Source organism: Cyprinus carpio, chromosome A21, assembly GCF_018340385.1.
Source record: "Cyprinus carpio isolate SPL01 chromosome A21, ASM1834038v1, whole genome shotgun sequence".
NCBI classification, from domain to species: Eukaryota; Metazoa; Chordata; class Actinopteri; order Cypriniformes; family Cyprinidae; genus Cyprinus; species Cyprinus carpio.
This window is the reverse complement of record NC_056592.1, coordinates 16,085,523-16,109,496: the sequence shown is the minus strand read 5'-3', so window position 1 is coordinate 16,109,496 and position 23,974 is coordinate 16,085,523. Positions and strand designations below refer to the sequence as shown.

General features: G+C 37.9%; 1 protein-coding gene across 1 annotated transcript; it reads left to right on the top strand.

The window, feature by feature from the left end:
- Nucleotides 1–3,098: 3,098 nt before the first annotated feature.
- rgs14b (regulator of G protein signaling 14b) lies at nucleotides 3,099–18,545 on the top strand. The gene is given in 15 exon segments (XM_042711053.1): nucleotides 3,099–3,236; nucleotides 3,833–3,854; nucleotides 8,986–9,154; nucleotides 10,236–10,324; nucleotides 10,408–10,556; nucleotides 14,011–14,202; nucleotides 14,280–14,397; nucleotides 14,487–14,530; nucleotides 14,612–14,803; nucleotides 15,022–15,098; nucleotides 15,952–16,078; nucleotides 16,634–16,709; nucleotides 17,475–17,527; nucleotides 17,622–17,724; nucleotides 17,808–18,545. Coding segments are annotated over 15 exon segments (1,722 nt in total). The 5' UTR covers nucleotides 3,099–3,191; the 3' UTR covers nucleotides 18,074–18,545.
- The last annotated feature ends 5,429 nt before the right edge of the window (nucleotides 18,546–23,974 follow it).

The following is a 23,974-nucleotide window of genomic DNA, read 5'->3' as shown; positions in this document are numbered from 1 at the left end:
GATGAAATCAGTTATTTAATTCAACTGGCATTCATAGTTTTATGTTTAGTAATTTAACAGTAATTATTCTTTAATCTTCTTAACAGTACTTGAATGGGGGATTTTTTAAAAAAAGGATACACTGTCAATTTATCAACAAGAAAACATCAAGTATTATAGAGATATTATTTTACACATATAATATGTTTAGTTTTTAACAGTATTAACAGGTCTTTCTACTTACAAACAAATAGCAGGCTCTATATTTTATTTTTCGCAAGGGGAATCATAATATTTGGGGATCCATTACCTCAGAAAGTTTGCAAACTCTTGTAACAAGATAACAAACAAAATTTATATTATTCCCATTTTTATAGCTGTACACTGTAAACACTGTAAACAATTTTCCTCATTTGTGCCTTTACTGTTGTTTCTCTGTGCTAATTCTTCATATAAACATAACTGTGATTTCCACTAATTCCCAAGCTCGTAATGTGACTGTATCCTATTTAAGAGTGTCTCTGTTCATGACACACCACTTTTATTTTAAAACAATACACTTTCACTCATTATTCAGTGTTTCTTATGATGAGTTGTGACAACCAAATCTGTTAGTCCAAGTCTCTAAATGTGAACATCACAACAAACTCTTTCTTTCGGTTTTGTTAAGGGTCATTAATTACCACATTTGCTTTCTTCTCAAACATTCAGGAACACAAATGCCTTTGTTGCTGGCTGAGCTCATCTCTCCAGCTGTGAGAGAGATGGAGAGTGTGAGGGTCAACAGGCTTATGGCCACACGGACTGCTGCACTGATGAATTGAGAGTAACAGGTGTCAGCCATAGCTGAACAGAAGGAGCTTTGGTGACGCAAAACAGAACTGGTTCTGGATGGTTTTCTGGTCTGGACCTGCTTTGGGCAGTTTGGATGTTTCTGGTTCTGGATGGTTTTCTGGTCTGGACCTGCTTTGGGCAGTTTGGACGATTGGCAATAAACCTTTGAACGTCTATAAGACTGATCATGCTCTAATTACTGTTAGTATCATTATACAAGAAGAAGGTTTCTATTTAGGAGCTGCTATACTTAAAAAGGCCCATCAGGGACCATAAAAAACATCACAATAATCCACAAGTTACTCCACACGATTCCAGTAGATCAATTAACATTTTGTGAGGCAACAAGCTATGAGTTTATAAGAAAAAAATCCATCATTAAAGCATTTTAACTTTAAGCATTCATCTCTGGCCAAAATCCATAATAACGTTTCCTTCAGTGAAGTCCATCCCCTGTTATCCTCTCATATCAAAATCCACTAACACATTTTTTTTTTAGAACTGTTTTGGACTGTTGCTTGGAAACAGTGCCTAATCTGCATATTTCAACTTTTGAGTCAACTTTTTCACTAGAGAAAGAATATTATGGATAGAGGACTCATATTTTAGCTGAATGCAATGGTTTTAAGATAAAAATCTGTTGATGGATTTACCATGCATTGCCATTGTTTGTAAAAGAGTACATTTTGATATCTATTTTCCACAGGCAAAAAGTCCTGGATTATTGTGCTTCGCATTGCATGAGGTTAAAGATGATGACAAAATTTCAACAAAGCACCCGTGGAAAGTGTGTTTCAGATAGATTGACCAAATGTAGACATGCAAACATTTGAGACAAACACTTTTTTACGATAACTGTGCATTTGATTTGTGTCTGCTGTATTGACGGATAGTCAGTCATGCCCAGGTTTCTCTTGATGATTGTTGGCTGAATGTGCATCAGTGTGTTTTCCTTCTCAGTGACTTTTATACCCAGCAGCGTTGTGTTTTATGGTTGTTTGCACAGTGACACGTTTTTTCTGTGAGCCCAGAAGTTCTAGCGCAGATTTTGTTTTACCTCACTGGTCTCCAGCACACAGCCAGCTTCATCATGGAGATCTCTCTGTCTCACCACCAACAGAAACCATCTGTCCAGTCCAAGGAAAAGGTACCAAATTTCTCTTTCACTACTTACCTGTGTTATACATCTAGTGGGCTGGAAACATCTGGGTCATGATACAATAATATTGTGTTTCTTCATGTTTAGTGTATAGTTATTTATAATTGTGAATACCCACCTGTTTCTTTTTCATCTTAATTGGATTTTTGCTTTTCGCAACAATATTTATAGCTAGTTCTGAGTTTGGATGTGGGCCAAATTGAAATAACTGAGTGTGAAACTGTATGGTGGACTTGGTAATAATATATATATTTTTTTTCATTTTATATTTTGGGCAATATTTTTGATGTCTAATGACATGTAAAATGTCACATTTTTTATATTTAAATTGTGTATATATATCTGTATAGTAATGATTTTTTTTTAAATCGAATATCTGTATATATAATTATATTTGTATATATGCATTTATATGATAATTGTACATCACTTCTCAATGCCAAAAAGTGTCCATGTTTACCTGAATTCAACCCATATGATGATATTTTGTTTTGTGTGAATTTTGATTCAGAGGATCTTGAGTTTCAATGAAATCACTAGAGGGTTCTCAATTCTTCCTCGACGCAACTCTTTTCGAAGGACTCTTGGGAGACACAACACCCTGTCAGACAGTCACCCACGCACCCTTAACAAGGTAAAACCTTTGAGTAATTTCAGAAGAGCCCTCATTTCCTCATCTCTCTACTGTTGCTAAGCACATGGAGTTCCTGCCATGCTAGCCATTAGCAGAAATTCCAGTAATGACTTTCAAATGTTGGGTTGAATCATCTCAAAATGACAGACTTGACTGTGTTCGATAGCAACTTGATTGACATTCACAAACAGAAGTGCAGTGGTATTTTGGTGATGATTGCTTGAGCGATAATGTTTTATCTAATCTAAATATGCTCTTTCAGAATATGATATATAAATAATAATACAACAAATGTTAAATGTCACAAATAGCCAATCATTTCTTTTTAATTTTGTTTTTATGTTATTATTAATTAATTAATTATTTAATTGTGTAAGGATTGAAGAAATGGTTTCATTGTTTAAATTTAAAAAAGTTAGATATGTATGTATGTTTGAAACACTTCCTCTTGCGGCATGTTACCATGGTAAGACTTCCTGTTCAAGCAGGAAGTTATGTTTTGTTCAGAGCACATCTCATACGCACATCAGAAACAGCTCACTCATGCACTCATTATTTATCTAAAGTACGTGTGAATCAAAGGATATGTCTCTGAAAGGGAACAACATTGGGATATCCAATGGACTTAAGGTATGTTCAGAGGGTGTGACACTGTAAAGGTGTGTGTGTGTGTGTTTGTGTGCGCAAATAGAGACCTGCCACAAACTATGAATATGAAAATGCGCCTGGTAACAATGAGTTGAGTATTTTTTAACCATATCAGGCCAGGTTATAAGGCTAAAAGTGGACTTGAACAAATCAATGTAGAGTTGCAGCTACTTTCTTTTCTTCAGGATGAAAAATAATAGTTTTAAAAAGTGTTTTTTTGCACTTCTGTTTGATTCTTTCCTGCAGATCATTGAAGATATAAGCTCTACTACATTGCCCTCTGTGAATGAGGAGATCAGAGTACAATAATATCAGTTAATATGCAATTTGGAGGGGAGGAGGAGGGGTGGGGGGAGAGCAGCCATTTTATCTCTGACTCCAATTGTGTCACATTTTGTTACTTTCGAGCGGAGAGTGTCTCATTCGCCCATAGGCATTGAATCAAACTACATTCATTTCCAAAGAAATGTGCTTCAACTGAGTTTCACAGATGACTGGACGCTTGATCCAACATATATATTTTTGATTAGTCTACATTATTACAACTCTGTTCAATATCATTTCATTTTCTCCCACAGACCCTTGCTGTTTCAGATGGAGGTGAGTAATGCATTAATAATGTTTTTATTTTATTTTTAGAGGAGACGGAGGATGAACGATATATCCCCCTCCATTATGTGTCTTCAGAGGCATCAGGGGAAAACTGTGTTTTCATACTTTATCCATGTTGCTGGTGAACAGCACTAATGCAGTCATACATCTGAGTTTAGCACTTTACCATTGACCTGTTTACATCCGGTTTTGGGGAGCAGGTGTAACCACATCAGTTTCCTCTCTCTGTTCAAGTGTCATAATGAGACCGGGAGAGAAAAAACAGGTAGGCAGGCTGACAGACAGACAGAGGTATAGAAAGTCATGTGACTGTCTGGAAGTGAGGACAATCATCGGTAGAACCAGTATTATCATTAAGCGCCTGATGCTAGTCATCAGTGTGACTCTAAAGCATGCTTGGGAAATTCCTCGACTGCATTTCAGTGCCACAAAAACAAGTGACGAGTGATGTGCCGGAATAACGGAAGAGAGCTGTAAAAAGTGTCATTAACAGTTTTTTTTTCGGCAGCATTGCCATTTACCCCAGCAAGACAGGAAAAAGAAGTGTCAGATTGACGAGCTAATTCTTTAGCATGTCTCACACATTCCTGCAGCCTCAAGAAGACAAAATAGAACTAAATCAGCTCATGCGCCCATTGACAAAAAGATTGATATTCACTGACTGGCATGTTTGTACATTGGGTTTCATTTTCACTGTAGTATGCACAGTGTTTTTGATCTGACATGTTCAAGTGGAAAACGTCAGTTATTACAGACTAAAATAAGATGAACAGCAAATATTAGCATGTTTTTCAACACTGATAAAAGCTTTTGACTCACAGCCTTTTTGTAATAACAAAACCCAGTTTTGCTTTATTTTGATGGTCCCTTTAACACATTCAGTTGACTATAAGTACGTTGCACCTACATGTCTGCTAATTCTCATTAGAGTATTAGTAGACTGGTAGGGTTAGGGTTAGAATAAGTTGACATTTACAAAGTAACTTATAGTCAATAGAATGTCTGTTGGGAGACCACGACAACAGAATGTTAAAAGGGACCATCAAAATAAAGTGTTCCCCAAACCCCTCTTAAAAGTGAACATATCAAAAAAACAATATTTGATGTAATAATTTTTCAGATAAAGTGGGACAGATCTACAGCAAAAATCAGTTTTTTTTTGGTGATTTCAAGTTTATAGCATATATGTAAAATTTAATATTTAAAACCTTATTCTTCTATGAAAAGTAACAAAGTTCAAACAGGTCAAATTTTGTTCATTTTTGTCCATTAGAAAACTCTTTAATATTGGCTGAATCAAGATTTTATGTGTTTGTAAGATCATAGCTGGGTAGTTACTTGTCCCATAGTCAGCTTGATCAAGGCCTACCAGGTTAATCAGCAGCTAGTAGTCCATCTGATCCACCATTCATTGACCTTATCCATCTAATGACAAAAAATGGCTAGTCAAGTCAAGTAAACTTTATTTATATAGCGCTTTTAACAATACAAATTGTGTCAAAGCAACTTTACAGCATCAAACAGGAAAATAGTGTGTCAATGTAAAAGGACAATAGAAAACATTTAATTTTCAGTTAAAGGCAGTTCATCCTTGAATTCATTGATGTCATCATCCTGCTTAGTTCAGTTTAAATAGTGTCTGTGCAATTAAGTCGACGATATCGCTGGAAATTAAGTGTACCCAACTAAGCAAGCCAGAGGTGACAGTGGCAAGGAACCAAACTCCATCGGTGACAGAATGGAGAAAAAAAAACTTCAGGCTCAGTTGGTGGGCCAGTTCTCCTCTGGCCAGACAAATCAGTAGGTTGATCCATGCTGCAGCAAAGTTAGATTGTGCAGAGGGCTCATCTGGTTCTGTGGTCTTGTCCCGATGGCCATCTAGGTGACAAGGTATTCACTGGGGATCTGTCTCTGGGGCTGTAGAGGCCGTCTCTAGGTGCTGATCCACCATCTGGGCTGGATACAGACTGGATCTGGTGGCTACGGTGACCTCAGACCTCAGTTGATTTTGATATTCTAGTTATAATCAAATTGCTAGAGTTTTGAGAGAGCAGCAGACATGGAGGACTATAATATGATAAGAGCTTGCTCAAGTACTGAGGTGCTAAACCATTTAGGGCTTTATTGATAGTTAGCAGGATTTTAAAATCTATACAATGTTTAATAGGTAGCCAGTGCAGAGTTGACAGAACCAGGCTAATATGGTCATACTTCCTGGTTCTAGTAAGAACTCTAGCTGATGCATTTTGGACCAGCTGGAGTTTGTTTATTAAGTGTGCAGCACAACCACCCAAAAAAGCATTACAATAATCTAACCTTGAGGTCATGAACGCATGAATTAACGTTTCTGCATTTGACATTGAAAGTATAGGTTGCAATTTAGATATATTTTTGAGATGTCAAAATGCAGTTTTACAAATGCTAGAAACGTGGCTTTTGAAGGAAAGATTGCTATCAAATAGCACACCTAAGTTATTAACTGATGACAAAGAATTGAGAGAGCAGCCATCAAGTGTAAAACTGTGATCTAGGTAATTACATGTGGAGGTTTTAGAGGTTTTAGGTACGATGATTATCACCTCTGTTTTTTTTTTCAGAATTTAGCAGTAAGAAATTACTCGTCATCCAGTTTTTTAAATCGACTATGCATTTCTTTAGTTTTCCAAATGGGTATGTTTTGCTGGGTCACAAAGAAATATAGAGCTGAGTGTCATCAGCATAACAGTGAAAGCTAACACTGTGTTTCCTGATAATATCTCCCAAGGGTAACATGTAAAGCATGAAAAGTAACGGTCCTAGTACTAAGCCTTGAGGAACTCCATACTGCACTTGTGATCAATATGATACCTCTTCATTCACTGCTACGAATTGATGGCGGTCAGATAAGTACGATTTGAACCATGTTAATGCACTTCCACTAATGGCAACAAAGTCTAGTCTATTCAAAATAATGTTGTGGTCGATAGTGTTACGAATTAATAATAGTCAGAAGAGGATCTATGACTTCTGGAAGAACCTCTTTTAGAAGCTTAGATAGAATAGGATGCATGTTGTTGGTTTAGATGATTTAACAAGTTTATAAAATTCTTCCTTTCCTATTGTAGAGAATGAGTGGAATTTTTCCTCAGGGGATCTATGTCACTATCTAATGCAATACTATAGCTGACGGCTGCATGGTTACAATTTTATCTCCAATAGTATTGATCTTGGAAATAAAGTAGTTCATTACTGCTGTGCTGTTGGGAAATGTCAATGCCTGATGGTGCTTTATTTTTCGTTAATTTAGCCAGTGTATTGAATAAATACCCGGGATTATGTTTGTTTTCTTCTAAAAGAGATGAAAAGTAATCAGATCTAGCAGTTTTTAATGCTTTTATGTAGGATTGGGTACTTTCCTGCCATGCAACATGCAACATGAAATAGCTTCTTTTTCCGGGCTGCTCTCTTTAGCACGCGAGTGTACTCATTATACCATGGTGTCAAACTGTTTTCCTTAGTCTTCCTTAAGCATAAAGGAGCAACTGTATCTGCTAGAAAAGAGAGAGTCCATAGTTTTTGTTACATCATCAAGTTTTTCTGAGCTATTGGATATGCTGAGGAATTGAGATAAAAACCACTCTTTTGTGGTAGAAGTGATGGTTCTACCATAATTGTAACAAGGAGCAGAATTTACAGTTTTAGCTATCTGGAGTTTACACAAGGCTAGATAATGATCTGAGATGTCATCGCTTTGCTGCAGAATTTCAACACCTGTAACATCAATTCCATGTGACAGTATTAAATCTAGAGTATGATTTCGACAATGAGTAGGACCTGACATGTGTTGTCTAGAAATGCTGATCCCAATGCATTTTTATCATTATCAACATGGATTTTAAAATCACCAACAATTAAGACTTTATCTGCAGCCAGCACTAAATCTGATAGAAAATCAGCTATTCTTTAATAAAGTCTGTATGGTGCCCTGGTGGCCTGTATACAGTAGCCAGTACAAACATCACAGGGAATTTATCATTAACACTTGTTTTTTTTGTTTGTTTTTTTTTTTATTTAAAAACAACTACCATAAGAAGAAACACACAGGCCATGTGTGCTATACACTCTCGGAAAAAAAGAGCAAAAAGACCATTTATGGATAAATACCCTTGTAAAAAAGTCCAATATAGCATACATTTAAGCAGAGTGAATATTGCAAATAAAAAATAAAAAATAAAAAATGCTTTAGTGTAAATGTAATGTGATGTTTTTAGACACTTAACTGATTGTTAATTGCAATTAAGTGAAAAAAAGTATTATCATTTAAATTATATTATAGTTTATTATGCTTTTTGAACAACTTAAGTAGGCCTACATCATGATATGTAATTTCATAATTTATTCTGTTGTCTTTGAAATGTGTTTCAAGGGTACTGCCTAACATTTATGGTAAAGTAAAATATACTCTAATGTAATTTCATTTGAAGCTTGTATGCCATGGATTTAGATATATTTGTAATTACACACTTAATAATGTAGTTGCAATTTAGTACATTTAAAATATTAACTTTACATTTAATATTGAACAACACACTACAGTTAAAATTATTATTAAAGTACTTTAAATCTGCTTTAGTATATTAATTAACATCCAAAAAAAAAAAAAAACTTTTTGAAGCATGACAAAAAATATTAAAACATAATGATTTAAATTTACCTTTAAAGTAAAATTTTAATTTGACAAGATTATAAAGTACACTTAAAGGTGTATTTAAGTGGCTTTTTATTCCATTTATATTTAATATTATATTTTCTGCAACTTCACACACACACACACACACACACACACACACACACACACACACACACACACACACACACACACACACACACACACACACACACACATATTATTATTAATTATGTATCCATACTCTTACTGTTGAATGGTGTAGTTCATATTCACACAGATACCATCAGAACAGTTAAAAAAACCTCCCACATTACCTGAAAGTTTCATACTTTATTTAACATGTCAAGGTAAAGTGATATCATACTTAAAACAGACTCTCACAAAATATACAAACGTTTTGAGTTCACCTGCCAGTGCTCTTTAACATCCTCTTTGTCTTATGGGTGATAGAACTGAATGTACTGGAAACAGATGATTGGTCAGTATCACAGTACTCCAGCAGTAACAGCAGTCTGCCCACCGTGCCCAGTGAGGGGAGCAGAGGGGTGGGTCAGGTGGCCAGCTGGGCCGTCAGCTTTGAGAGGCTCCTGGAGGACCCAACAGGCGTACGCTACTTCACAGTGAGTAAAACAGCCACTATTTGAATAGCCACAGCAGTAAGAATGAATATTTATCGACACATCAGTGGAATTTAGGGGTAGATATTGATTTGTTTACTGTGAAGGTTTATTTCACAAATGGCTCTTCTAATAGCACTTGAGTTTACTGGGCTGGAAGGTTGAATAAACTATGTATAACATCTAAGACTGTCAGTTTTAGGCATTAATTTAGTCCTATTTAATATTTAAAAAAAAAAAAAAAAACTGTTTAAATGTGGCCAAAAAGCAACCGAAGCAATTCAATGTTGAAGTAGGATTTTAAACTGCTGCTACAGGCAACTCAGCAAATCTTTCAATTAATCTGATTATTATTATTAATCAAATGACAGCCCCCCCTCCACCCCCCCCCCAAAAAAAAAAAAAACCTGGCTGATTTTAAAGAATATCAAAATTCAAAACATTGCTTGGTGCTTTTCCAAGATTTATTACAAACAGCAAGTGCTGTTACAGGCAATTTAGCAAATCTTGCAATTAATTTAATTAATATTGTTGTTTGGTTCTAGTTTCTAAGTGTACACGTCATATAGTTCTGTACTTAAATCTTAATAAACAGAGCGCTGCTAAGAGCTGCTGCCATGTTGCTCGGCACTCTCATTTGTTTACCAACCACGCAGAGCAAGTAATTTAACCCCAATTCATTGTGAAATGTGTAAAATCTGAAAAAAAGGAGGTGAGGAGGAAAACAGCCCACGGTTTGAGTCACTGTAATTATAGGGAAATGAGGAGGTGTGGAGAATGTTTCAGAGGGAGGGCTGGAAGAGAGTTTGTGGGGGAAAGGAAACATTCAGGCGTTTAGGAGAGAATGCTCTGAGATGGATAAACCTCTGTGAAATCTTCATTTGGTGGCCAACAGAGATGCCAGCCAGAACCAGAAGTTAAATTGCCTTGTTAATAATACAGGTGATGGTTATTATAATGTGAATATGACCACCAACACATGCAGTTCATCTAGACTTGAGGCATATTCTTGGCATTAAAGAAACAGTGTGTGCATATTTTTAGAATTTTGTTTGTATTAATAATTTGTATTTATTAAATATGGGGTTTTTTGTGATATGATGTTGTTGTTGATGGCATGTTGTTATTTTTGGAATGTGAAAAGTTTCGCAAGTTAGCTGGTAAATATCAGTATTTTTTATCTCTCCACTATTTTATCATTGTTTCTTTTTATTAACTAATACAAATAACATAAATATTATGTATGTTTTCTTACCCTAGCTTAAGAAAGAGGCATCCTCAATTTATAACACTTTCCTGTCCAGCGATGCAACATCTCCCATCAACATAGATGACAGGGTGCGAGTCGAGGAGAAAGATGTACAAAATCCTCATCCTGACATCTTTCAAAAAGCCCAACAACAGGTATGTAATTCCATATACTAATGCAGGGTTCCCAACCACTGTTTCCAGATAGAAAGGGAAAAATATTTTCCAAAGATATTTTCATACACACACACTGTTGCTGGCATGAGTGAAAGCTTACTGTTGAAACATGCTCAGAATGACAGAAATTAGGATACATGCTGCTGCAGCTGCAAGGTACAGTAGAGAGAACCCAGCAGAAAATGTAGACAGGTGGTGCTATGGAGGGAGAGGGCTAAAGAAAATTGTCACTGCACACAATACTGTTCTGGATCACATTGGGATGCAAATAAATAATGTAAACAGGAAGGAGAAATTGACTTTGTTGCCGGCTTAAACCAGTCAGCTACACAAAATAGTTTCATGACCTGAACTATTTTGTTGCTTTGCAGTCTGAAATGAAGACGGACACAGTTTTTTGTTTTGTTTTGTTTTTTATCCAGCTGTGTTTACTCAGTGCAACTTATTACATCCAAGTAAAATATATAACACCAACATGTCAGAAAAGAATAAAATAAACAGAATCACTGACTTGTAAACTCAATCAGGTGTAGCTAATCACCTTCTCAATGGCGCACAAAGCAATATGACTTTTAACTTTGATCAGATGTGGTCATTTTGATTAGCTCAACATGAAAAGAGCTATCCAGAGGCCTGTTTCAGAAAAGAGGTAAAGTGAAAACTCTGAGTATGTTAACCCTGAAATGAGGGAAACTCTGGGTTTTCTGTTCCAGAATGGGAAGTATGTTAAACCTGAGAAAGCAGGGTAAGTCAAGCCCGTTTCTGTAAGAGAGCCAGTTACCATGGTAATTTACTCTGTGAACCTAACCTGGTCGGGAGCAGGTTTTCTTCATTAAACCCAGAGTTTCTTTAGGTCTCCTCCCTTTTTTAAAGCGTAAGCTATGTTTAAATACCTCATTCATTCATTCACGCTGCAAAAAATGCATTTCTAAGTTAGTATTTTCGAATCTAAATTAAGAGCATTTTACTTAGAACAAGAGAAAATAATCTAATGCAAATGGAAACAAGATTATTTTTCTTACCCCATTGCCAGATAATTTGCAAAATAAGAAAAATACACTTAAAACACTAAATACCTTACGTCATTTTCTTATGTAGAAAATGCATATTGATTTAAGAGTCTTTAGACATTTTGACTGGAAACAACAGGACACAAATACTAAGTAAGAAAATAATTTTTTAGATTCATTCATTGCACATATCTTCATCATGTAGACACTGTGAAAGTGACAAAAACGGCATGTCCTTTTATACAGAATCCTGTAGATGAGGAGGCTGTATAAATTCATAGAGAGTTACATTTACATCAGGATTATTTAGATTCTTTTGTCATATCCACATGCATATTTATTTGAACGGTACCATTTTTAAACGGTAGCTTTCTATATAACATCAGGGATGCAGACCACATTAGTAAGGCTGTTGTATGCAGAGCGGTAAGGAAAGCGTCTCGCTCTCACACTCTTTATTAATTTTTTTGTGTAGTTTCCTGAGCACAAACCCATGGAAAATGAAGCTCATTACTTTATGGAATGGAAGGATGTCAGTTGGAAGGGTGGTTTGAGATATATGCCGTAACCACCACCACAGCTGTTAAATTTATTTGGTCATCTTTATTTCCTACAAATACAAAAGCAAGAGTTAGCCTATTCTTTTTACTGTTGGATTTTAATATTCTTCTAATACTTGGTAATGGGGCCATCTCCTGTTCATCTGTTCTTCATTATTTTGCAAGCCTTCTTGCTGTTGGCTGAGTAGAAGTCAAATGTTAATTTCATTACTATAATTTAGAAATGCAACGGGTTGGATTAGAGAACATTTAATTATGTGAAAAGAGCATTAGACTATGTGGAAAAAGCACATTGAAATAGACACTGAATGATATTTATTTAATATGTCAAATGCTTGTAAAGTCATGTAGCCTATACACCCATGAAAGTTTTACGCATTAAAACTTGACCTGCTTTAATTATGTTTTTATACTTGATGTTTAGATGCTTTTTTTCTTTTTTTCCTTTCCCTGTGGGATACCGTGAAAATTAATATTAGTTCAATAAGTTCTGCCAGTTTTACCTTTGAAATTATAACAGTGATTAAGAATTAAACTTGCATGTTGAATCGGAAGTAAGCAGATATGTGCTGTTGCCATAGTGAATCATAATTTTACAGCCTACTCATAGTCGATTGAACTAACTCAATTAAGCCATTCTGAACCCGAAAACTCAGAGTTTCCTATCTTAGGGTAAGTCAACTCAGAGTTCAAGTTTCAACTCAGATTTGGTTGAACTTCCTAATTGAAATGGGCCCAATAAGCATTTCATTCCTTAGAAGTGCAACTGATGCAAACAGCTATGCGCTTGTGTACTGTGTTCATCTTCATTTCAGGCTGCAAAGCAACACAATGTGATTATATATATAATCCAAAATCTTCTATAATATCCTGAGCTCTCTCTCTCTCTCTCTCTCTCTCTCTCTCTCTCTCTCTCTCTCTCTCTCTACATATCTATATATACTATATATATATATATATATAATATATATATATATATATATATATATATATATATATATATATATATATATATATATATATATTGAGCTCAGGATATTATAGAAGATTTGGATAATGCTCTATTTTTGTTAAGATATGAAAAGGAAAACGTAGATTCTTTGCAACATAGGTCTATTAAATGTTAATTGTGTATAATTGCCCATTTTATTTTCACAGCTCTCATATTGAATATTGGTATAAAAATGTGCAATATTGGTTTTGAATTGCATTCAAGGTATACATTTTTTTTAAATTGGTTATGTTATAGTTAAGTTGTATCACCAAATCCCTAATTTCCTCATAAGTTATTATTATTTATTTAAATACATTATTATATAATATAAAAAATAAATAAAATGAGGAGCCACTGCTCATAATAGTGCATCCCAATTTCAAATGTTCCATGTACATGACATAATAAAAAAAAAATTAATTCCCAGTATAATCAACAAAGTTGTCTTCACTGAAAGCAGACACCATCTTAGGTATCTTTTTCAATAAATTTCAAATGCTTTCAGCCTTGACAACAAGACAACAAAACAGTAGAGATTTTCGCATGGCTCAAACAAGTGAAACATGTCTGTGAAAAAACCATATGACACTGGATAATATTGTAGTTTACCCTTTTGTGAGGCTTAATAAAGAAGATGTGTGTCATAATGAATATATTTTTCCCTTATATAATAAAAAGTGACAGACATTTTTGTTGTGTCATATGGGGTGAGTCAAACCACTTTAGTTTAAGAACAGACGGCAATCATGATTCAATTATCCAAAGCTACTAAAAGCAATCAAATCAAGATCCTACTGTCCTTTTGACTCCCTCTTGAACAGAAGTGTCCTTACCTATCCTATCCTCTCTTTTCCCTCTCCCCCTTCCAGATCTTCAAACTGATGAAGTTTGACAGCTATTCTCGTTTTGTGCGCTCACAGCTCTATCAGAGCTGCATGCTAGCGAATGTGGAGGGCAGGCCTCTGCCAGGGCTGGACCCTCGTGGCAAACCCCTCACAACAACAAAACCCACGAGCAGCAATTCACCCAAAGAGCAAGTCAAATTCGATAGAACTAAGGAGGTATGAATTTTTCAAAATATGCAAATTAGAAATGTTTTATCCTAATAAGAGATTCATATGAGTTTGTTGTTTTCCAGAGGTTAAAGGTGAAGCCTGGAACAGTAGATGGTGATGATGTGGTAGAGAGGAGGAAGGTCAATTTGCAAGGCATGATGGGAAAGGACAAGCGCAAAGAGAAGAGAGGGTCCTGGGGAGGTGATTTTATGATGTCAATATGGGACAAACTGAACTAAGAAGAGGCCTTTAGATGATCTAATAAATTCTCTGTTCTCTGCCATTTCCAGAATCACCTATCAGCTTCAAGACTGGACTTGTGAAGAGTTCGGAGGTAACTTGCCACAAAGTCTACTAAGACCAGTATTATATCATGCCATATCAGTACCAGATCATATCATATCTGTTGTTGCAGGTTGAGAAATTAGTGGCACGCTCTGCAGACGGAAGGGTAGATAAGTACTGCTGTGTCTTCCTGCCTGATGGTACGGCTTCTCTGACCCCAGCCCGACCTGGTGTCACCATCCGCAACATGCTCACCAGCTTGTGTGAAAAAAGAGGCCTTCCTCTGTCAGACATCATTATCTATCTACATGGCAAAGACAAAGTAAGAAGTGTGATACATTTACATGTGCATTACCGGTCAGAATATGGACACATCTTACTGAATTTTGTTTCTCATGAACCTAAAAACCTTTTTATATAATGTTTTTATGGAAAAATAAAAATTATGCCTATATATGAATTTCTTTACAAATTTAAAACTGAGATTTTATGTTATGCATTTTTTTTTCATTGTGATCTCTCATTGGGTGTTATTTATAGCAACCACTGTCACTGGACCAGGACAGCTCTGTGCTGAAGGACCAGCAGGTGTTTTTGGAACTGAGGGTCACTTTTGCGTGAGTGCTGGAGAAAAAAATAAATAAGTACATTTTTTAATAGAAATATACTTTTGTGTACTAAAACCTGTTAAATGGATAGTCCACCCAAAAATGAAAATTGCCATCATTTACTCACCCTCATGTTGTTCTAAACCTGTATGACGACTTCTGCTGCAGGCAAAAGAATGTATTTTGAAGAATGTTTCAGATTCCTGTTGACTTCCATTGAATATTTTGTCCATACAATTGAAGTCAATGTGAACAGAAACTGTTTAGTTACCAATATTCTTCAAAATGCCTTCTTTTGTGATTCACAGAGCACAAAGTAGAGTAAGTCAGATTTGGAACAAGATGATGACAGAAGATACCTTTTTTTTTTGGCTAGACCCTTTAAATGCAAACAATCTTGGTCCCACTATATATTAAGTGGCCTTAACTACTTTGTACTTACATTTTTAATTAATCATTTGATACAATGCACTTATTGTGTACATACATGTTTTACATTGTATTTATTGCATGTAATTACATCTGTAACTAATTTCTGTAATTGAATTTAAAATTACACTGTTGACCCATCCCTTACACCTTAACCCACCCTTAAACCTACCCATAACACCAAACCTGTCCCTAACCTTACCCATATTTCACCAGCAAAAGTGTTTTGCAATACAATATGAACACAAAAAGTACATTGTACTTATTTTTTGATGTAAGTACATAGTAGTTAAGGCCACTTAATATAATGTGGGACCACAATCTGTTATGTGCACGTGTTTGTGTTGTGGTTCTTGCACAGAGTTGCACACTTAATATAATGTGGGACCACAATCTGTTATGTGCACGTGTTTGTGTTGTGGTTCTTGCACAGAGTGAAGGTAGCCTTCACAGGAAAGACGGTGGCCATTGTGGTGAAGTCTAATAAGACCCTGCAGGATGCCCTGGCGGCAATGCTTCAGAAATACCGCCTCAGGTCACAGGATGCCACTGTCACCATGGTGAGGGGAGGCCTAAATTGACTGGAACTAGCATTTTGTTCTTTGTTGAAAGTTAATAGTCTGACCTTTTTTTTTTTTAAAGACTACAAACTTACAGGGAGACATTCACAGATTTTCCTGTTTCTCTAGCTATTAAACTGCAGCTGCAAAAGTAGGACAGAGCCAGTACTGAACAAATCATTTAATGTTTTTTTTTTTTATACTGCAGATGCAAAAGTAGGAAGGAGCCAGTGATGAATAAATATTTTATTTTTTATTCGTTATAATGATGTTAAGCAACTTCAGTTCAAAACAATTATTTTCATAATATGCATTTTTATAAAGCAATGTTAAAGAGAACAGAGCCTGCACACCCCAGTGAGCAAACGGAAGGCTTTCACTCGAACATGCTATTCAGATGTAACAAATGCTAAGTAACCTAATTATTTCTGATAACTCTAATTTAATTCTGTATAATAAATACTATCATAAATTACATTGATCTGTTTGATTTAGCCAATATGTCAGTCATTTGCTCACGTTATTTATTTTTTTAATTCTGTTCTCTGTTTTCAGAGTGGAACTGGACAGATAATAAGTATGAACACTGTAGTCACCTCTCTGGCCAATAAGAAACTAATTCTAGATAAAGGTATGTAAAAATTATATTTTAAATTCTACATTTTTCAGAAAGATCAATGAAATAGATAGATAGACAGATAGATAGATAGATAGATAGATAGATAGATAGATAGATAGATAGATAGATAGATAGATAGATAGATAGATAGATAGATAGATAGACGGAAGGACCGACAGACAGACCGACAGACAGACAGACAGACAGACAGACAGATAGATAGATAGATAGATAGATAGATAGATAGATAGATAGATAGATAGAGAGAGAGACAGAGGGACAGACAGATAGATAGATAGATAGATAGATAGATAGATAGATAGATAGATAGATAGATAGATAGATAGATAGATAGATAGATAGATAGATAGATAGACGGAAGGACCGACAGACAGACAGACAGATAGATAGATAGATAGATAGATAGATAGATAGATAGATACACTGAGGGACCGACCGACCGACAGACAGACAGATAGACAGATAGATAGATAGATAGATAGATAGATAGATAGATAGATAGATAGAGAGACAGAGGGACAGATAGATAGATAGATAGATAGATAGATAGATAGATAGATAGATAGATAGATAGATAGATAGATAGATAGATAGATAGATAGATAGATAGACCTGATTACATGTTTGGGTTTTAAATGTGATATATAGATGGAATTTATCGATATTTCTACTATGGGAGATTGATTTTTTTTGTTCTTCCCTGGAATCATTCTTGAACAGTTCGGTCTAAGATAAAACTTCTAATCTATCTAGCAGGTGTAGATCAGGCCAGCAGTTCAAAAGGGAACTTCTCGCCACCTTCATTACAAGTGAGTCTATTCTACTTTAGGACAGCAGAACTCAATATCTTGATTTTCTTCAGTCCTTTCTTTGTGGTCTAACATCTTATGCATCGGTCACCAGGATCGGAGAGGTGCTGTGGATGCAAACATGTTCCCTCCAGGGATTTCCAGATCAGCTGCCCGGCAGAAAAACCCTGGATTGAGGAGAACCTATGACATGGAGGGTAAATGATGATTATCTAATTTCTCTTCACTGGTCTTCATAGTAGAACCCAACTTCCTTATCTAAATGTGTTGGGACTTTCAGGTTTGGTGGAGTTGTTAAACCGAGCTCAGTGCTGCAGTGCTGATGATCAACGAGGCCTCCTGAAGAAAGAACATCTAATGCTGCCTCAGTTCCTCCAGTTACCCTTGGAAGAAGTGGAGGAATCTGAGACAAACAGATCACTGGAGGAGCCTTGCTCTAGTATGGAGTCTTTCGAAGTGGATTCTCCTGCAGTACAATCAGACACATTAGGGAAGGAACAATCAAAGAATGAGTGCTCAAACCCAGCTAGAGAAACTGTGGTGTGAGCTAAATGGACTTGTTACATATTTTGCTTTAATGATCTGTCACACTGGAGCATGACGAATAGAGAATAATGTTTAAGGAATGTGAACATGGTGGTCTTTAATGATGGACAATTGTCATTGGGATTTTTTTTTAATTTTTTTTATAAAAGCAATGATATGAAATATTGTTTACAGTAGATGTAATTCTGCACATGTTAATGTCCCGCTGCTTGTATTTATTTCAAAATGATTTACATAACAAAAATACATTCTATCTGTTTTCATAAAGTCATTGCATATTGGCTTAAAGGTTCCACTGCAATCATTGGAAATTGGTTTTGATAAAAATTTATTGTGTATAATTTACTGTATGTTAACATTAGTAAATGCGTTAGTTATCATGAGCAAACAGTTATTAATCTAGATTCATTTTAATTTATAAATGTATAAATTTGCCTTTAATATTAAAAACATTCGTTTATGGAAAAATTTACATTAATATTTCAAGTGTTTAATGACTTTAACAGTTTTCTTAATGTACAGTATTGTTTATGGGTGAAACAGGATATTTTTAAAAACAAAGGACAGGACATTTTTTTTCTTTTTTTTTCTCTGTTGTGATTTTTTTTCCTTGATCGGATCATGAAAAGTAGGGTTTCATTGAGTGATTCCATACAAGAATGAGTGAGATTTGGAGGCTCAAGTTCACCCTTGAGTGTGTCTAATGTACCAATGGTTCTTTTTAAAATTGTAATTAGGGGCCAAGCACCGAAAATGATATAAGTTTCTGTTTGTTTTCTTATTATTCCTCCCAAATGGGAGTCAATAGCAGCTCTATGAACAGTACATAAGAAAATTATGGAAAATGGCACAATCCTTGGGCACCGCAGTGCAAATGGCTGCCCACCGCTCCGGGTGTGTGTTCACGGTGTGTGTGTGTGTGTGTGTGTGTCTGTTCACTACTCACTGCTGTGTGTGTACACTTGGATGGGATAAATGCAGAGCACAAGTATGGTGTCCCATACTCAGCTACACTTCATGTCACTTTCACTTTCATTTTTCACTTTCACAATTATAGTGATGGTAATGAATAGTAATATGGCCAACTTTGGGGTCTCTAGGACATACTCTATAGTGCCACCACCAGTTAAAAAATTTAATTTTCCAATGGTTATAAGTTTTGAAGCCTTTGTTCTAGAAATAGTTTTTTGGTACACCTGATTACTCTCCTCAAGATGATCAAATTCACTATCTTACATAAAGACTCTGCCATTTTAAAATGTACTGTACTGTACTGTTTTTTATTTTATTTTTTTACACTTCTTAAAATTTGGTCGAATTCTCAATAGATGATCATTAGACAGAGCCACAGTGAACTGAATTTTGATATTACTTTTTGTTAAAAAGTTATGATGATTTGTTAATGAATTAGATGCTGTATCTCTGCAAAACTTTGACCTATCGAAACAAAACTCTTCACATTTCATTAGCATCGTGATCTGAGGGTCATACGATCAAAAAATGGCTATTTCTGTTCATAACTTTTAAAATGTTTGTCAGAAAATTATAAGCTTTGGTAGGGTCATTGACGGCATGTCCTGAAGGTACCAGAGATATTTACAGACCGTGCCACCTAGCCTTCAGAAGATATAAGGCTTTTTACAAAAACTTTTGAAAACTTTGTACAAAATGTAATTTGTGACATTACATTTCTTGAATTATGATTCCATTGATCTCTAACATGCCATTTTCAAACATTTTACTGGTCCACTGTTTTTAGGTATACAGTATGAATTTTTTTTCTACTCCTACAAATCTTTCCACTTTTGTCTAAAATCAGTTCCTGTTTGGTGACGTTTCAGACAGTTCTGAGCATAAAATAACAGTCTTGCTTTGCATTTCTATTCTATTGTGCCTTTGAAATGAACACTGCAGTTCTTCAGATTATTTCCTGTGACATGCTTGCTGTGCTTACTGTAATTTCCGTGCTAGCTGTATTTGTCGTATCTGCTGTGCTTTCAGTGCCTGGCCCCGAATTGCTGCTTGCAGCTATATTCTCCTTTTATTACTGTAACTTTTACAACAATAAATTTATCATATTTTTATGCATTGGTGTGCAGAATATAATCTCACTTCCTTAACTATATAATGGCATTAACTGTCCCGAGATATAACAGCAATTTTTGTGACAGCTTTAGCCTCTGTAAATGGTACCGTGGGCAGCGGTCATGCTTTGTTTAGCTCTGGGATGTCCAAACCTGATCCTGGAGGGCTACTGTCCTGGCGAGTTTAGCTTCCACCCTTATTAAACACACATGAACCAGCTAATCAAGGACCTTCATTAGAAACATGTGAATTGGAGCTGGTCGGAGCTAAAATCTGTAGTATGTTGGTCCTCCGTGAGCGATTATTTTGCGTCACTGCGAAAGGATGACACGCAAATCCGTGAAGCGCTCCATCTTTTTTTTTTTTTTTTTTGGAGGAGATGACGACAGCCTTCACGTGGCCCCCTCCGTGAGTAGCAAGAAATGGTGCAAGACCAGCTTGCGAAACTAATGTCGCCAACCAGTCATTATCTAGCTGGCAGACCGAGGTACAAGAGACCGAAGGGACATGGTGCGTCCATGTCAGGACGAGTGACCATCCCGACCATTGAGTACCAAGGTCTGTCGGTGTTCCAACTTAATGTAGAGGGCCTTACCACCGCCAAAATGGAAGTCATCTACCACCTCGCTGACTCCCACAAAGTAGCAGCCGTCCTCCTCCAGGAGACACACCGTGACAGTGATAACATCCTCAAGCTGCCCGGTTTCCAGCTTGCTGGGTCTACCCACAGCAAACAGCACGGACTTGCAACCTTTGTAAGGAACAACCTTAGTTGGACAGCCACTGGCCAATCTCCACCAGGCTCGAGTATCGAATGGCTGTCCACTAAGGTGCAGACCACAACGGTTGTCAATGTCTACAAGCCCCCACCATCAATGCTGACCATGGCATCACTTCCACCGGCACCTGCACCCCGCCATCTATGCAGGGGACTTTAACTGCCAACACATAGATTGGGGTTACAGCCATACTACACCAAATGGAGAGATATTAAGCCAATGGGCCTCCAGTGCCAATGCGTTGCTGCTGTTCGACCCCAAAGAACCTCCAAGCTTCTTTTCAGCACGCTGGAATACCCACACCAACCCGGACCTGGCTTTCGTTGTGTGGCACACGGCTCAAAAGCCAGAGAGACGTGTCCTGGATAGATTCCCCCGCTCACACCACCGACCGTCCATCATAAAGGTCCCATCCCTGGTGCAGCCAGTTGTAGGGAAACCCGTCAGGAGATGGAACTTTCGTAAGGCAAATTGGCAGTCATTCACTGAGGAGACAGAAAAAGGCATCATTCTGTCTCCCAGATCCAGACAACGCTGATGTGGATGCTGGGTATGCAGCTTACTGCAGAGTACTCCTTGGGGCAGCAAGGAAAACCATCCCCCGTGGCTTTAACACAAATTACATCCCGGGCTGGGATGGAGAATGCAGCCACCTCCTGCATGTCCACCAGCAGGCAAGCTCCAGGGAGGAAGTTGAAGAATCTGCAACGGTACTTCTGCAGAAGCTAGATGCCACCCGTAGGTCAAGGTGGATAGAAGTAGTTCAGTCAATTGACTTCACCCACTCCAGCCGTAAGGCGTGGCGGACAATAAACCAGCTGACAGGTAGAACACCATCGACCTCCCGGTGCCCAATAACAGCAAATGCCATCGCATCCCAGCTCCTTAAGAACAGCTGTTTCCCTGATGCTGATAAGAACTTTGCCCGCACAATATCACACCAGGTGACTTCCCTGTATAGAGCAGCTAGTGTGGACGCCAACTTGTCAGGGGAATTTACAACAGCTGAACTCCAGACTGCCTTGAGTAAGACCAAACAAGGGAAAGCACCAGGCCATGATTACATCCACTCTGAGTTTGTGACTCACCAGAGTGTAAGAACATCTGTATGGCTCTGCTCATTCTACTCGACATGCCTTCGGAGGTCCAAGCTCCCGAAGATATGGCGCCGCGCTGCTGTTATAGCCCTTCCAAAACCAAACAAGCCTGCGGAAGACCCCAAATCCTACCGACCCATCTCACTGCTCTGTGTTCCATTTAAAACCCTGGAGAGGCTGATCTATAATCGTATCGAGCCAATAGTGGACCCTCAACTCCCACGGGAACAAGCTGGCTTCCGGCGCGCGGTCGGTCAACGGTTGACCAGGTGACACTGCTCACCCAAGACATTGAGGACAGCTTTCAGGAAAAACAGAAGGCTGGAGTAGTGCTGCTTGATCTTACAGCCGCTTACGATACCGTTTGGCACCGCGGACTCCACCTAAAGCTACTAAAGATCATTCCCGACCGGCACATGGTGAAGTTCATCATTGAGATGGTGACGAACCGCAGCTTCACCTTAAAGACAAGTGACGGTCAATACAGCAGGCTTAGAAGGCTGAGGAATGGTGTTCCGCAGGGATCTGTCCTTGCACCGATGTTATTCAATATCTACATCCATGACTTACCGGAAACAACATCCCGGAAATATGGTTACGCTGACGACCTGGCCATTATGATGAGACAACAAACATGGGAGCAGATACAGGCCAGCCTAAACCAGGACATGGACACCTTGGCAGCCTACCTGCGTGAGTGGCGTTTACAGCTCAGCATCGGCAAGACAGTTGTAGCAGCTTACCACCTGAACAACAGTGAGGCCAGACGGGAACTGGACATATTCGTTAATAACAAGCGTCTTGAGTTCCAGCAAGCCCCACGGTACCTTGGCGTACGCCTGGATAGATCTCTAACATTCAAACAACACCTTGAAGAAGTGACGGCCAAAGTGTCATCAAGGGTGGCAATAATTCGACGTCTCGCTGGTACTAGCTGGGGTGCAACTGCCAAGGTGCTTCGAATATCAACAGTAGCTCTCGTCTTCTCCACAGCTGAATACTGTGCCCCAGCCTGGTGCAGAAGTCCACACGCCAGGAAAGTCGACACTGCCATAAAAACACCGCCCTTCGGACTATAACTGGCTGCCTGAATTCTACCCCTGTCTACCATCTGCCAACACTAGCAGGAATTGCCCCGGCCGGCCTCCGACGAGAGGCTGCTACCCTCGCTCTTGCAAGGAAAGCCCAAAGATGCAACTGGCATATCCTGCACAATACCACCACAACAGCACTGCCTCCTCATAGACTAAAGTCCCGCCACCCGTACAAACAAGGCGGCACAAGACCTGCTCAGGTCCATCCCTGAGGACCTGTCTACAGAGGAATGGCTCGCGGCAGCTTGGAAGCAGGAGTGGGAGTCAGCAGGACCCTCATGAATCCACCGTTACATCTTTGACCCTGGAGGCGGTCTTGAAGGAGAGGATCTGCCACGTCGGCAATGGACTCTGCTAAAACCGCCTGCGAACTGGGGTGGGACGTTACAAAGCATCGATGAGGAAGTGGGGCCTGGAGGACAGAGCAGTGTGTGAGTGTGGGGAGCCAGAGCAGACCGCTGAGCACATAATCACCACCTGTCCACTGTATAAACCACCTTCGGAGGCCGGCCTCTTCGACGTGGGACCTGAGATGAGAACGTGGCTGAGTTCTACTGAGCTGGACATTTGATGACGACACACGAAAGAAGAAGAAGAAGCGTCACAGTAACGTCTACTGATGAACTGTCCACAATAAGATCATGAACCTGAATTAAACATGATTAGTTTTAATTTTTATGGCTTAAAAGATTTATAATGGCTGGGCTTCTGCAAGGACATCTCAATGTTTGTTGGGTTCCACTCACTCATGGGGTCTTCCAAAGACATGCAGCTGCCTTGGGTTGAATTGAAAGAGAATGACAGAAATGGAAGGAGGTGAAACAGAGGCAGGGAGGGAGAAGGAGC